Here is a 14,721-nt window from a genome sequence, read left to right on the forward strand (position 1 = left end):
GATTGTATTAGCAGAGTACTTCAGTTTAGTTTGCTGAACAGCCTAGACTAAGCTACATAAGTATCGTAGGTTGAGCCAATATGTATTAGCCAGCTTCAAGTGAAACATCGCCAAAGAAGAGCGCCAGTTGCAACACAAGCGCAAAAGAAAAATATATGGATTTTGACTTTTTAAAAGTAAACTTCGATTCTTCATTACACTGTTAAGAATGAAATATACAGTATATAGTTTTACCGGGAGTAGCAATACTAACTGTTAGTCTTAACACATATTAACTCATTATATTATTGTATTAATCAATAAGAAAGCACATAAATTGTTTATGTTTATTTTGAAAAATCTCCTCCATGTATTTCTTTATTTCTTGGAAAATTTACATTCAGTTACAAGTTACAGACAAATTTTATTATATAAATTTCACAAATTACTCGTCCCCGAGTAAATAGGCAGAAGTACAACTAGATAATTACAGGTCTGAATTCTTATCAGACAAAATACGTAAACACATACATAACAAATTTTACTCCATTTACAAAGTGTATCTTTGATCTATGGAACTCTCAGTTCAGATAGATTATAACGTTTAAGTCGGTACCATTCTTCTTTGTAGGTTGAATTTTAAGACTTTCCAGAGTGATGTCGTTCCGTATCCAGATTGAATTAAAATCCGTATTTAATAAAGATTTGGAGAAACAGGATTTCGTTGCCAAATGGATTTTTAAGAAAATCAGTTTGCACCAATTGGTTATCAGTAACACCCAAAAAATTCAAATATTGCCAGTGACAACGTTATATATTACGATTTCGCACATCCCTCCCAACAAAAAATACAATCTAACTTGAACATGGACCTAGTAGTGTATCTTTAACGAAGCATGTTTTGAACAACACAGAATTTATTATTTCCTTATGCTTCTTAATACTGTTATTTTTAATAACTTCTACTCGAGCCATCTACATAACAGGTTAATACGAAAAAAGAAAACAAATAGATAAGCAAAATACACTGCGATCTTCGATTAATAAAGCTATTAGCAACGCGTATATCTTTATGGAAATAATTAAAATCCACCTTGGACAGCAAAGAGAAGGAATATCTGGCCAGTCACTTGTTTGTCGCAAACGCCTTGAAAACAAACTTTCAATCTCCCGTGTAAGTTAGGAATGTATATCAAATAAGTAAGCGTACATACAACATCCCAAAGTTGTTGACAAATTAAAACCTTCTGCAGTATATAGATCTACTGATTTTAATATTTACAGATTAAAGTTACTGAATCACTCAACGAATACAAGCACATATGCTTATAAATGTATACACTATCCTCTTTTCATGTATATACATATATTATATACTATTATATAGACTACTGAATTGGAATAACATTCTTGATACACGCAGTTACTACAGTCAAAGCATCTAATTTAAAAATGAAATGAAATGAAATCTTTGAGTTTTACGTCCCACGATTATGCCGGTTAGGCTAAAGGAGACGGTGATGATGAGTAATGAATGAAATGGTGGAATGAAGAAAGTGGGATGAAACGGGAGAACCCCGAGAAAACCCACGCACACGGTGTTTGTCCACCACAAAGTTCACTTGGCGGGGGCTGGGATCGAACCCGGGACCCCAAGCACCAGAGGTGAACGCTCTACCAGTGAGCCACCGCGGCCCCCACAATCTAATTTAATTTAATTTAAATTGACAACGATATTACTATCTGCGTATACAGCAAATTGAGCCGAATTTCATGCCACTTACATAGGAAATGGCGTGTTCTCATAAACGTTCGTAACTGCATTCCACCCCTAATTACTATTTCCTCGCATCTAAGCTTCCATTCCATGAAAATGCGTTGGACCAAGTGTATGGCACACCACTTTCCTTTGTACAATTTTCACAGGCCGGTGACGGAGCGGACTGAACGATAAGATTGTGCACCGCTTGAAGTGTCGGTAAACACGAAGTCCATTGAGCTACCATTTGGACATTTGAGGAATGTGAAAAGTAACTGCCATAATTCCAGTTTTCTCTGCCGTACGTCGACAGAATTTCAGGAATCTTGTATCGAAGCAGTAAAACTGGCTCAAAGTATTCGAATCTCGTCTAGCACATATAGTTTTCACTATCCATTTATCACCGTCTTTTATCTTACATGGCATAATCGTAAAAAGTGAAAGGAAAAGACAGCAAGTCTTTTTCATTTGAACTTGTAGGTAACTATTACTATTTTCATTTCATGTTTGTTTATTTAATTTTCAGTGAAGGCATATAACTTCACTGTTAGAATGGCACTACATATATTTAAAACATTATTTGAACAAAGAGATAATGCATTCAAATAACAAAAAGCAATAATAAAGAACGAAGTGAACTCACTCGTAGCCATATGGTGAGAGTATGCATGTTGTTTCTATCCCACACAAAGCTGTAATCAACGTCCCATAGAGCATCGATGCCTTAAGGAACTCTGAAGTCCAATTCAGGAATTAAAAAGCAGGTAAATTATTGAGCCAACGTACAAAGTATGCTGGATACTACAGGTTTCGCGGATATTACTAGTCTCCTTTAAGCATTATGATAAATTAATTAGGAAAACATAGGAAGCGATACATACACATAACAGCAATTCATTTGATATTCTAATTTACATGATTCAATACAGTATTTCATGATGAGCTTTATTGTAGAAAAAATTAAAGAACTTTATTTGGATTTAGTTTGAAAACCTTCATCACTCTAATATGTGAAGTAGTCTTTTTCTTCAGGCTGGTAATGCAGGTTTTCCAAGCTTTCCTCATTCACACCAGCCAAATGGCGGAATGATACCTAGCATAAGTATCACCTACTAGAGAAACAATGTGTATCATTGAATTTTATATCCTATTTGAAATAATACGCCTTAAAATGAAATATATTCTTTAGCGTAACTGTTAATTATTTCTTCTAGGATCATAATGCGGTCCCGAAACAAAATCATTTAATATACTCAAAAAGCCATTCGGTGGAATCAACGGTTCTTTTCAAAATATTGATTAGGTATAAGTTAAATTTAAAACAATGAATCGACAGAAATAATTGCGCACATGATATGACGGATCCGTATTTTGGAATCGTTCTAGGAATCGAAATAACTTTTACAATTATTTAACATATTAGTAAAAAAATTGATATTACAGATACGCATGAGTAATTTCTCTATATGAATCACGAGAATATACTGTTTAATGTTCTCAGCACTTTACAACAATTTTATATATGTTGTCAAGAATCGAACTGTGAACTTTCCCGGTAAGAATTTTCTTGAGAATGTAGTCTTTCATACTAGTAGCGATTTAATGTTTAATGCTTAAAGATTATCCACTTTCATTTCTAGTTTCCTTTCCCTTCCAATCGCCCTTTTGCAAAACACGCCAAATTTTTTCATCATTTGTCCTTAACATTGTATCATACATTTTATTTACCTTTCTGAGATATAACACATTTTTCACAACTTTTAAACATAGAAATTTCAACATATAATAATTTACCATTAGCTTCTAAGCGGTACGTGCTCTTACTAAAACGAAACAAACTGAATCCACACAAGATCGTTTTCAGATTCCTCATTTTGTAATAATTTATATGCTATTAGTACATTATTATTTTTTGGTAAGTCATTTTTTGTGTACGATGGGCTTTTACTCCTAGAACAATATGGACGATAGTTTCATATTTATATTGTAAGTCAATGTAAATATGTGAGCCTAAATTAATGCTAGTTTAGGTAATTGTTAAAAAATATAGGGTTGTTTAAGCAGTACTTTACTCTCAATTTCCACGTAGAAGATATCGGTGCAGATCACTGCAGATATACATCTTATGTTGTAAATTAATTCTTATTCTAAAGACAAACTAGCAGAGCACATTGGAGACAAGCCATAGGTACAGTATCAGACGCGAGTGGCGTAGCCTGAACCTTATTATAAAAGGCAGAAAACACGACAGAACATACGTAAAATATCTTAAAAATGCCGACAGAAAATATGAGTGTTAGGAATAATTTATCTATGCCCAAAATTTGTTTTAGTATGTGGAGAATTGCTTGTATAGCTATTAGGCTTGAGAAAAAGCTTTCGAACAATTAAAATTCTTTCAGATAATACGACGTCCTAACTTCAAATATATAAATATATATATATATAAAGGTCCCGAAATTTCGAATTCTCCTTTTAATAAACGAAAAATAGTTCATAAGCAATCTTAAAAGTAGGGCTTGAAAATATCAATGCTGAAGCACTTGAAATCAACATGTGTATTACCACGTTTGTATTGGACTAATTTTTTTCTGCACTCCTGCTCTTATGGCGTTTGTCATTTTCATATGTAGAGTATTGTTTTGCAATATTTAACCTTCGACTGAATTATTTTTTACACTTTCGGCACTAAGATTTATAACACTACATATATCATATCCGCTGCCAAATGTGCTCTTGTAATATAAGGTTTTCTACGTTTTTGGCATGTATAATTCTAAATTTTATATACAATTTTAACGTTTTTTAAAACTGTGTAATAAAATGTGTCTTGCGAAACGACTTTTTTAAAATCCCCTGCACACCCTCGACACGTGTAAAAATAAGCAACTTTTCTTAAGTGTGGATTTAAAATAAATCGGCTTGCACATTATTGCCATACATGTTATTTCGTACCGCTATGCTTCAACATGTGTTTTACCAAAGTAATCTTTTGACTGAACCCCTTCTTACATTCTCCGCACCGGTATGGTTTTGTATTGCTATGTGTTAACATATGTGTTGCCAAATTAGACTTTTGAACAAATCCTTTGTTACACTCCTGGCACACATGAGGCTTCTCGTTCGTGTGTGTCAACATGTGAGTTTTCAAATTAAACTTTTCACTAAACCCTCTTTTACACTTCTGGCACGTGTGAGGTTTTATACCACTATGTAGTAACATATGCGTTACCAAACTAGATTTCCTACTAAATCCCTTTCCACACTCCTTGCACGTATGAGGCTTGTCTTTTGTGTGTGTCAACATGTGAGTTGCCAAATTAATCTTTCGACTAAACCCCTTCTTACACTCCTGGCAAGTGTGAGGTTTGATACCACTATGTAAAATCCTGTGCGTTACCAAACCAGACTTAAAACTAAATCCCTTTCCACATTCATGGCACGTGTGTTTCTTCTCCATTGAATGTTTTGACATGTGATTTGCCAGTATAGATTTTAAAGTAAACCCCTTTCCACATACTAGGCAAGTGTGAGACTTCTCCCCTGCGTGTCTCAACATATGATTTACCAAATTAATCTTTTGACGAAATTCCTTCTTACACTCTTGGCACGTGTAAGGCATTATACCTTTATGTATTAACGTGTGTGTTGCCAAACTAGACTTTAGACTAAAAGACTTCTTACACTCTTGGCAAACGTGTGGTTTTTCTCTCGTGTGTGTCAACATGTGTTTCGACAAAGCAGAATTTCCAGTACAACCTTTCCCACACTTTTCGCAAATTTGAGTTTTTTCCCGTGTGTGTGTTATCACATCTTTTCGAATAAAACCGTTCCTACACTTTTGACTCGTGGAAGCATTTTCACCACTATGGATTAACATGTGTCTTCTTAAATATGACATTCCAATAAATCCTTTCCCACACTCTTCGCAGGTGTGAGGCTTTCCTATATGAATAAACATGTGTTTTGCCAAACTTGATCTATCAATAAATCCCTTTCCACACTCTTCACACTTGTGAGATTTTTCACCTGTATGTATTATGAAGTGTGTTGCTAAATTTGACTTATTACTAAATGCCTTTCCACAATCATGGCATATGTATCGCTTTTCCCGTGTATGCCCGAACAAGTGTGCACGTAAATGTGATTTTTCAATAAATCCCTTTCCACACTCTTCGCATATGTAAGGCCTTTCACCTGTATGTAGTGAGTTGTGTGTTGTGAAGTTTGACTTGTGAGCAAAACTCTTTCCACACACTTTACACGTATAAGATTTCTTTCCGGTGTGTATTAACATGTGTCGCACCAAATGAGATATTTGAATAAATCGTTTACCACACTCTTGGCAGGTGTGAGGATTTTCATCTGTATGTATCAACATATGTCTTTTTAAATGCGACCATAGACTGTATCCCCTTCCACAATCTTGACATATGTGGGGCCTTTCATCTGTGTGGATTAATATGTGTGATGATAAATGTGCCCTCTGGCGAAATTCTCTTCCACACGTTTGGCACTTGTGAGGTTTCTCTCCTGTATGTATTAACGTATGTTTCGCCAAATCCGATTTAGCCAAAAATGACTTCCCACATTCATGGCATGAGTGCGACTTTTTACCTGTGTGTATCAACATATGTCTTGCCAAATACGACTTAAGTGTAAATTCCTTTCCACACTCATGACACCTATGAGATTTTTCGCTCGTATGTGTTAACACATGTTTTCTCAAACATGACCTACGACTAAACTCCTTTCCACACACTTGACATGTGTGGGAATTCTGACTTCCATGTGTTTGCAAATTTCTTCCCAAATATGATCGAGTAAATTGTTTGTTAAACACCTCGCAAGTACGAGGTTTCTTATCTGAGTGAGAAATTATCTCATTTCGAGTAATAAACGTGTCTGCTTTCCTGGAAACGGTATATATATGGAAGCTTTAAAAACATAATAAACAAGAAAATGGAACTAGAAATAAATCATATAAAGTACCAAAGAATCTAAAACTCATATGTAAAATACACCAACAAAATTACGGTACTAGTTGACTTTTAGTGCCTATTTAATATTCTGTGATCCCAGGCACCCGTAACCTATTTTACCTTATAAACGGAAACGAGATCTATCGAGGAATCTTTGTATCATTTCCATTCACCAAAGAAGACAATGTGTTATTTATAAATCTCAAATCCTATCTACATTTATATATTCGTACGATAATAAAATCAAGTACATACGAAGGTTCATACATAGCATGAAAATATCATAATATTTAAAATGAAGATACAAAGTCACTGTAGATATTCATGTGTAATATTGTAAATTTTGGTGAAAGAAAATTTAGTAATCGTGAGACATTGTTGAAATTCACGCTACGAGAAACTGTTCATACCATGACAAACGAAAAGTAAGAATTTTTAAAATTTTCCTCAATACATATCACTTCAAACAATATATTAGTCTAAACTAGTGTTAATAATATCCTCGCCAAGCTTTGAGATATTAAATTTAATCCACTTAAAGATCTATACGTGTATTGTAATATATCTACGTGGTTAGATAAGACACATATCTAAGCACTTCCGAAATAAAGCCTTTTTAGAAACACTGGGTTTTCATTTAATTGTAAATTTTCACCTATTTGTAAGAAATGCCTGACATTTGGACTGCAGACTGACGCTACGGTGATGAGCAGCAACCATGCTGCTCATTCGTCTATCTTCGGTTATTAGTCATTGTTTATGGTATATCCAAGGCTGTCCTTCTGTAACGTCCTTAGATTGCTTGTCATTGCTATTGTATGCTTTCTCTTCACCTAATCTTGGGCGCCCGCGTAGTGTAGTAGCTAATGCTCTCGCCTTTGGTGCGAGCGGTGCCTGGTTCGGTTCCCGTTGCTGGCACTTAGTCGAGAAAGTGTTAAGTTATTCAGACCAGTCTTCCTTAATGAGATTTTTCTTGGTATTTTTCATGACACAGAGTAAATAAAGGGGTGATACCTATCCCATACGTCCCAGGCCATTTCCTTCTTTCTCCAGTTCTTTCTTCCTTTCTTTTCTCCGGATCGTGTGCTCGCTGAGGGACGTCATCCATCATAACATAACAGCCCAACGTGGCCATCGATACCGACAGCCCAGAAATTTAATCCTAAATTCTCAAAATATTTTCCATGTAATTAAGATATTCTGTAGGAAGAGACCACTCAAATTATTCTTAGGCTGCCCTGTGACACTTTCTTCAACCACAAGTGACGTATGTGTAAGAAACTAATCTCCCTCGAACTGAATTACACAATGAGGCTGAACTACTCATACGAATGGCACCATTATGTTATGTATAATATCTAACTACTGCACTATATAGATGTCCTTCAATTCTACTATCCTGACTGGAAAGCCAACACCAACATTAAATAAGTATATGACCATTACGATTGGAAGCATGCTACATATCCAGGGTCAAATATGGCGCCTCACGGACGATATAAACAACAGCGAACCTTATTCAATGTTATTAACACAGATTCATCTGAGAAAACTTTTTCCCAGTTGAGATTTACACACGTATGTGTCAACACGGAACGCTAAAGTTTGTTTTCGTGCCAGATGTTTTCCTTAAAGGCAGCACCATGGCCACATGACCCAGCATGACGAAACCTTAGGAGCATTACCTGCGTACTAGGAAAGTGGGAAGTTCCCCTTAGCTGTCTAGAAGTTCTTAGTTGGTCTAACTGAGATTCGTGTATTCAATCAGTCATTTCACATGAGGATGACCTGGAAGCCGTAGATTACTAGTCTGAGATTTAGTACCAAATTGCCAAATCGATCGCTTAACCTGGGAAAGCCCGGTGTTCCCTACAGGGGACAACAGTTTAAATGTCTCCTTTGTTTTATCTGAAAGAAGTATTTCGGTTATGTTTGGAGTTTTGGAAAGTATCTAGTTTGAAGATCACCTGGCAATTCTGTGTGATTTCAGATCCACCTAGCGACCGAAATATGAAGTAGAGAATTACGCATTCTTTGGACTGAGTGGCTCTTTGCACACTTCACTGCATAAACTGGCTTCCAATATATAAAACAGGACACTATCTTTTTTTTTTTTTTAATTCTTGATTTATTATCTTGAAACATTAATGTTCACATATAAAATGTAATGTTTGGTCACAAATGAGTAAAAGTACTTATATTTTTTTAAAAAAAAGTGTTCCCTGTAGGGGACATTGGGCACTGTACGTATATAAAATCTTTCTTTGTATAATTTCGGAATTTGAGAATATAGTTAAATATATTATCTCGTAGATTTCTTACACTTTATACAAAGTAGATACGTGATACTTTACTTATTATATACTTACTTTGATTTACTTCCAGTTTTCCTCAAAGGTAAAGGCCTTCGAGAAGGATTCTTATCTACAGAAAAATTTTCAAGATGATTTTATCTAGTACATAATAATGATAATGATTGTTGTAAGTAAAAAATTAAATAATTATAAAAATTGCATTGTATTGTTGAAGTTTATATAATCAAACTAAACCTAATCAAATATACCCAGCCCACTCTGATTATTCTTTCTGTGTCAGTAGGTTGTGCTTTGTGTGGTAATTTACGTGAAGCTAATTTTCTTTTCAGCGTCAAGCTCCACGAAATTGTAGAAATGCTCTGAGACTTGGCTATAAATTGTCGTCAGCTTCCAACCAAACAGGTTATTTGATTGCTTTGAACGCTATCAAGAAGCTCAGTATAGCAAGCAAGCGTATCAAGAGGTTGTTGGTCTAGATCCAAGTGTTGTTTTGGATATCGGGTCTAGGTTACCGCAAGGCCCTGGAGCTTACAGTTGTTATTTTGATACTTTTTCATAACATTACCGCTTATTAAAACTTTGCCAGCGCATGGAAATGGAGGCACTGGTACAGTACGAGAGAACCGTATCCAGAGATGTACGTTGTAAGAGACAAAGGCACTGAAGAAGGAGAAGAGAGGTTCGTTCTCTTTCGCAGTAAAAAGTGATATGGTTTTAGTGAAATGGCGTGATAATAATATTGTGAGTGTAGTGTCTAACTACCATAGTGTACTGACGATTCAGAAAGTAGATATGATTGGTGTTCTTGCCGGAAGAACAAAAATCCATGTGGATAGCCTATCTCATATTCAAAAATGCAATAAATATATGGAGGGAGTCGACAGATTCTAATGCGAATTGTTTTCCGAGAAAAAAAAATGGTGGCTCGCTCTCTTCGCGTTTGGTGTGGACACCGCTTCTCATAACGGATGGCTAATGCTAAAAGAATGCGGCCAACGTGAAAAACTTACTTATTGTCAATTCAGTAGAATGTTCAAATTTACTGCCGCATTTATGGGAAACCATCTGTAAGGAATGTCACTTGTAGCGCGCCATTAGATCAACGTATTCCGAATGACGTTCGCCTCAACTCTGACACAACACAAATGCGCACAAAAGAGGTGTGGTTTGTGCCAAAAACACACAAGAACAATATGCCAAAAGTGTGAGATTGGGTTACATGCTCGTTGTTGGTATGATTTTCACAGCCCAAAGTAAACATTAAAGTCTCTATTGTGATTTGCGTTCTGTAATGCTATTCTTTTAGCTTGCTTTTGGGCAATATTCAAATGTTATAACCAGAATATCTGTATTTAATATTTTGCATTTTTCATCGTTATTCTATGTATAAGTGATATTTGTGTTCATTTATATTTTATCTAGAATAAACCTATATGTTTTAAGTCAATACTCTTTTCAAGATATGCCCATTGTATTTCTTCTGACCAGTGTCCCCTAGAGGGGACACCCATATTTCTCCGCATTGGGTACACATATGAAAATATTTTCCTGATAATCTCGATTTAGTGTCTTTAAAGGACGAAAAAACAAGGAAATTATTCAATACACACTTTGTATTGAAGTTTAAGTATTGGCTTTCCTGGGTTAACTAAAGATGCCGGGATACCAATACGGCTATTACCTGTAGTTGCAGTATAGCCCTTTAACACCTGCTCGACAACTGTCCATGGTGAGTACTTTCTCACCTGTGAGCAGCATACAAGTAACAATTAGTAACCGGTATATGCTTAGTTACTTCAAGAAATCGACAGTTTTGACTAACCAGTTAGTCAACAATTCGGGAAAGGAGTCTTCAAATGGCGCAAGGTATATAATACTAATATTAATATAAAAACGAAAATAGATTTCACAAATGGATATTAATACATAAAAAAACTGTTTTAAAAATTGAATCGTTATACTGTTTTTACACTTATAGAACTTAATATTTTGGATTAAAACTTAGAAGCATCATGGGCTAGTTATCTTAGGAAAACAACACAAGCAAATCTATCTTATTCCTTACCCAATCACTAAGTTTATTTTATTATTACCAACTTAAACCAATCAAATCTTCCTTATCTAAAATCACTAATGTACGGTTCACTTACGCAAATTTTATTTTAAACATAACATTTTAAAAATAATAAATACTTATGCTCTGAAATGATTGTATGAATGTATATGTATATATGGATGCAATACTCGTACGTAACGGGCTAACATAGCCACAGAAGGTAAAAGCCCAGATTTCTAAATCTTAAATCCCCTTCACCTGATGTTATCCCATTCCAGAAGTTACAATTCTATACTAGGATTTCAACTCTGGTATTCCATTGCATATTACTTGTCAGTACGTATCCTTGACATGCTGAATGTATGCATTATCTCACGGACAGGGTGTATCACTTAAAATTAAATTTTATGTAGCAGGTAGTACTGTTTCTCAGCCAGCTCTTTTGATTTCTTAACGTTAGATTGAGTAGAATGAGGATACTGTGAGTAACAATAGGGGTTTAAATACCACAAACCACAAAATAAGATACCACAAGAATGGACTATGTTACAGAGGTGAAATAGTGGGAAAGCGATCTGTGACTTAACTCTTTGAAACACGAGTTTTACCTAGATCGAATTTACACATAATAGGCAATCTAGCCTTTTGTACTGACGTCATAGAAAATGAAAAATGCAACAAATAATAATAATAATAATAGTAATAAATAAATAAGGCTGCGTACATTTTTGAACTATGTGTTGGTACAATATATGTTTAATACCACCATGCAACAAAATAAATTCTTAATCTAACCTTACCTAACCTTCTAAAAGCCAATGTCTAGAAAAATACGATAGGAGACTCAAAGAAACACATACAATAACTTTCACACTTTACTTTTACTAGTATAACATACAATTTTCCAGTGTTCAACTTAATAACAAGACTATAAGACATTGTTCAATTTGAAAACTTGAGAAACTGCAGATTTATTTGAAAACTACTCAGTCGGGTTTCCTTCTTACTCGTATGCATGGAATTGTTGGAAACATGTCTTAAACTTACTCATACATAATGGCATCTCACTCATTAAGCACATCAACTTCGTACGAACCTGCTTCCTTTTGAGGTTACACTAACCACAACGTCGAGCTGTTATTACAGAAGCAATATAATTATCATGAAGTTTCGACGCACTGGACCACTAATCTCTGTAAAACCGCTGCTTCTTTATTCCCGTAAACAAATTTTGCCAAGGAGGACCTAAATTTGTTCGTCAGCAGTGGAAGTGAATTCCTTGTCTGTGGAGAACACATTACTTTGAGAAAACAATCAAATCAACTAGTTCGTCTGGAAATACCTCTTTCAATAGGTCAATTGGGATAGGGTTGTTGATGTTTGTAATTAAGAAACTTGTCCCTGATTTCGCAGATAAAGGGATCATCGAGGGTAGGTTGTATTGATTACTCCAGGAATACTCGAATATTCTATGTAGTTGATGTAGATTAGTGTTCTCCTCTGTTTTTTCACACACTTCTGATGATTAACATGCTGCTGCTGACGATAGTGTTCTATCCGATAATCTGGGTCATCATTTGTGTCCAGTTCTGTTTTTCATGCGGAACCAGATGGAATATCACACAAAATTCTCTCTTTGTCGCTTTTTCAGTCTTGATATCTTTACACAACGATTAGTGAACTTGCAATGTGGTAATAAAAATATACTACGACAGACTTCAAAGTAAAGCATACTGGTAACAAACATATACTACACGAAGAACGTCGCAGAAAGAATAAATATTAAACGAAGTTGCATGATGAAAACGCCTTCTAAGTAAGCTTAAGACTGAGAAGTAAAGAACAAAGCACGTCTTCTGCACTAAACAACAATGGAATAATTCCTGCAATCAATGGAGCTGGCGATTTCACTAACAGCAGTACTATAAGAATAGAGCCAACCCGAAACAGTGTTGTAAGAATAATATTCCGCGATATCTGTTTAGCTATAAAAAGAAATACTTAGCCAGAGGATACGTAGCCATGCAACATCTAGAAAAAAAACTCAAAATGCTGGTACAATATTAGCAAAACCGTGCTTCAAAGAATTATGGGATGAAAGCGGCAAATTTGAATAGTATTCTCATTAATAAAATTACCACACAATATAAATATTTATTGTGCAGCATCCATCACGAATTATTTGATGCAATTTAGTAACGACAGTTTCGCTAGCGGACAAAAATTTTTAGGAAAATTAATTTTATACGGATGTCATGAAATGTTATTCAGCTGTGAACCCATACATCTAGAACACAAAATATACACTTGTTTCGATTTTTTAACATGCGAAACCTCTAAAAGTTTACGTCTCGTGGCATAGAAGTTAAGAAATATTTTCAAGTATATAAAATAATTTGATCATTCTTCTTTCAAATAAAGACAATTTCCTGTTTCTCACGTGACCCGTAGTATTCTATTTTGGGGGAAAATATGTCAACGAATAAAACTTTCTTCATGAGTAATTTTTACTAAGTATATCAGCGTAGTTTAAAGGGCTTCATATATGGCATAAATATTTAAACACACTTTGAGGGAGTAACTTTCAGGAAAAAATTCTTTTCCCGCATTTACAAACACATTCGCAAAAATGTAAATACTTATCTTACCACCGTTAAAATGACTTTCCTTTATGGAAATATGTAATGAAACTGATCAACATTATATTCCAAATAAGAAACGAGATGAAGAATCTCACAGATTCTGAAATGGGGGACAATACGCATAGGGTTACCCCGGCTTGTATATATCGAACGATCTGTCGAACATAAAAGTTGAAGTTATTCACTGGTTTTCTAGTCATTCTATTGTAGAGATCGCACCATCGTGATCCTGCGTGTGTTTCGCTGGCTACAAATAGATAAGACCGAAAGAGTTACATATTTGCAACAGCTCTGAGTTTCATTTGAAGATTTGCTAGTAACTTAACTGTGTAATTTTACAAACAAATGTTAAACACTAAAGAAAATAGAATATACCTTTCAACGTTAAACATTAGCACACCTCCGGTAACATAGGAAATTCCTTCACCTCATGATCAACCCAAGACAAAGGTTTATAGCCTCAGAAATAAAACATTTCTACTGGATATTATCCTGTATTAAACAAAGCCAACCTGGATTCCTATCACTCATATTAATACGATTCTAATGTATTATATTCTCTTATTGTTTCTTGAGGTACGAAACCTCTTATATAGCTTTTCTAACAAGAATTTTACGATCCCCATGCGTATTAATGACTCAAATGACGTGAACCACCCATATTAAAGAAAATGTTGTTTGTGCAAGTCTTACATCTCTTCCTATTGTAAAGATCAACTATAACAATAGCGATTTTTTTTATCATTATTATTTCAGCTCATGCTAAGTAACTCACTCAAAATCTTACGTTCAAAATTCGGCAGCCTTCTTTCTGCGTGTTAATAACCAACTACCTACTACGATAGCCCGGACTTGTGAAAATAGTATTTTATGTAATACAGCTTAATTGAAAACGACACAGGAGTTGAAGGATTCACTGTTTTCTAAAAGTGGTTTTGCATGTAGATTGCTACTTTGACAAAATATCATCTGAACTTGGTCTACAGAC

The 14,721-nt window shown here is 34.9% G+C and overlaps 1 protein-coding gene across 1 annotated transcript in view; it reads right to left on the minus strand.

Moving 5' to 3' along the window:
- Positions 1-318: 318 nt before the first annotated feature.
- The window catches only part of LOC145690419 (uncharacterized), a 31,949-nt gene continuing 17,546 nt past the window's right edge, over positions 319-14,721 (minus strand). Inside the window, exon 3 of the mRNA XM_081765276.1 lies at positions 319-6,651. Coding sequence (XP_081621402.1) covers positions 4,683-6,651 — 1,969 coding nt within the window. The 3' untranslated portion in view covers positions 319-4,682. The remainder of the gene's footprint in view (positions 6,652-14,721) is intronic.

This window comes from Thermobia domestica, chromosome 7, assembly GCF_964235325.1.
Source record: "Thermobia domestica chromosome 7, izTheDome1.hap1.1, whole genome shotgun sequence".
NCBI lineage: Eukaryota > Metazoa > Arthropoda > Insecta > Zygentoma > Lepismatidae > Thermobia > Thermobia domestica.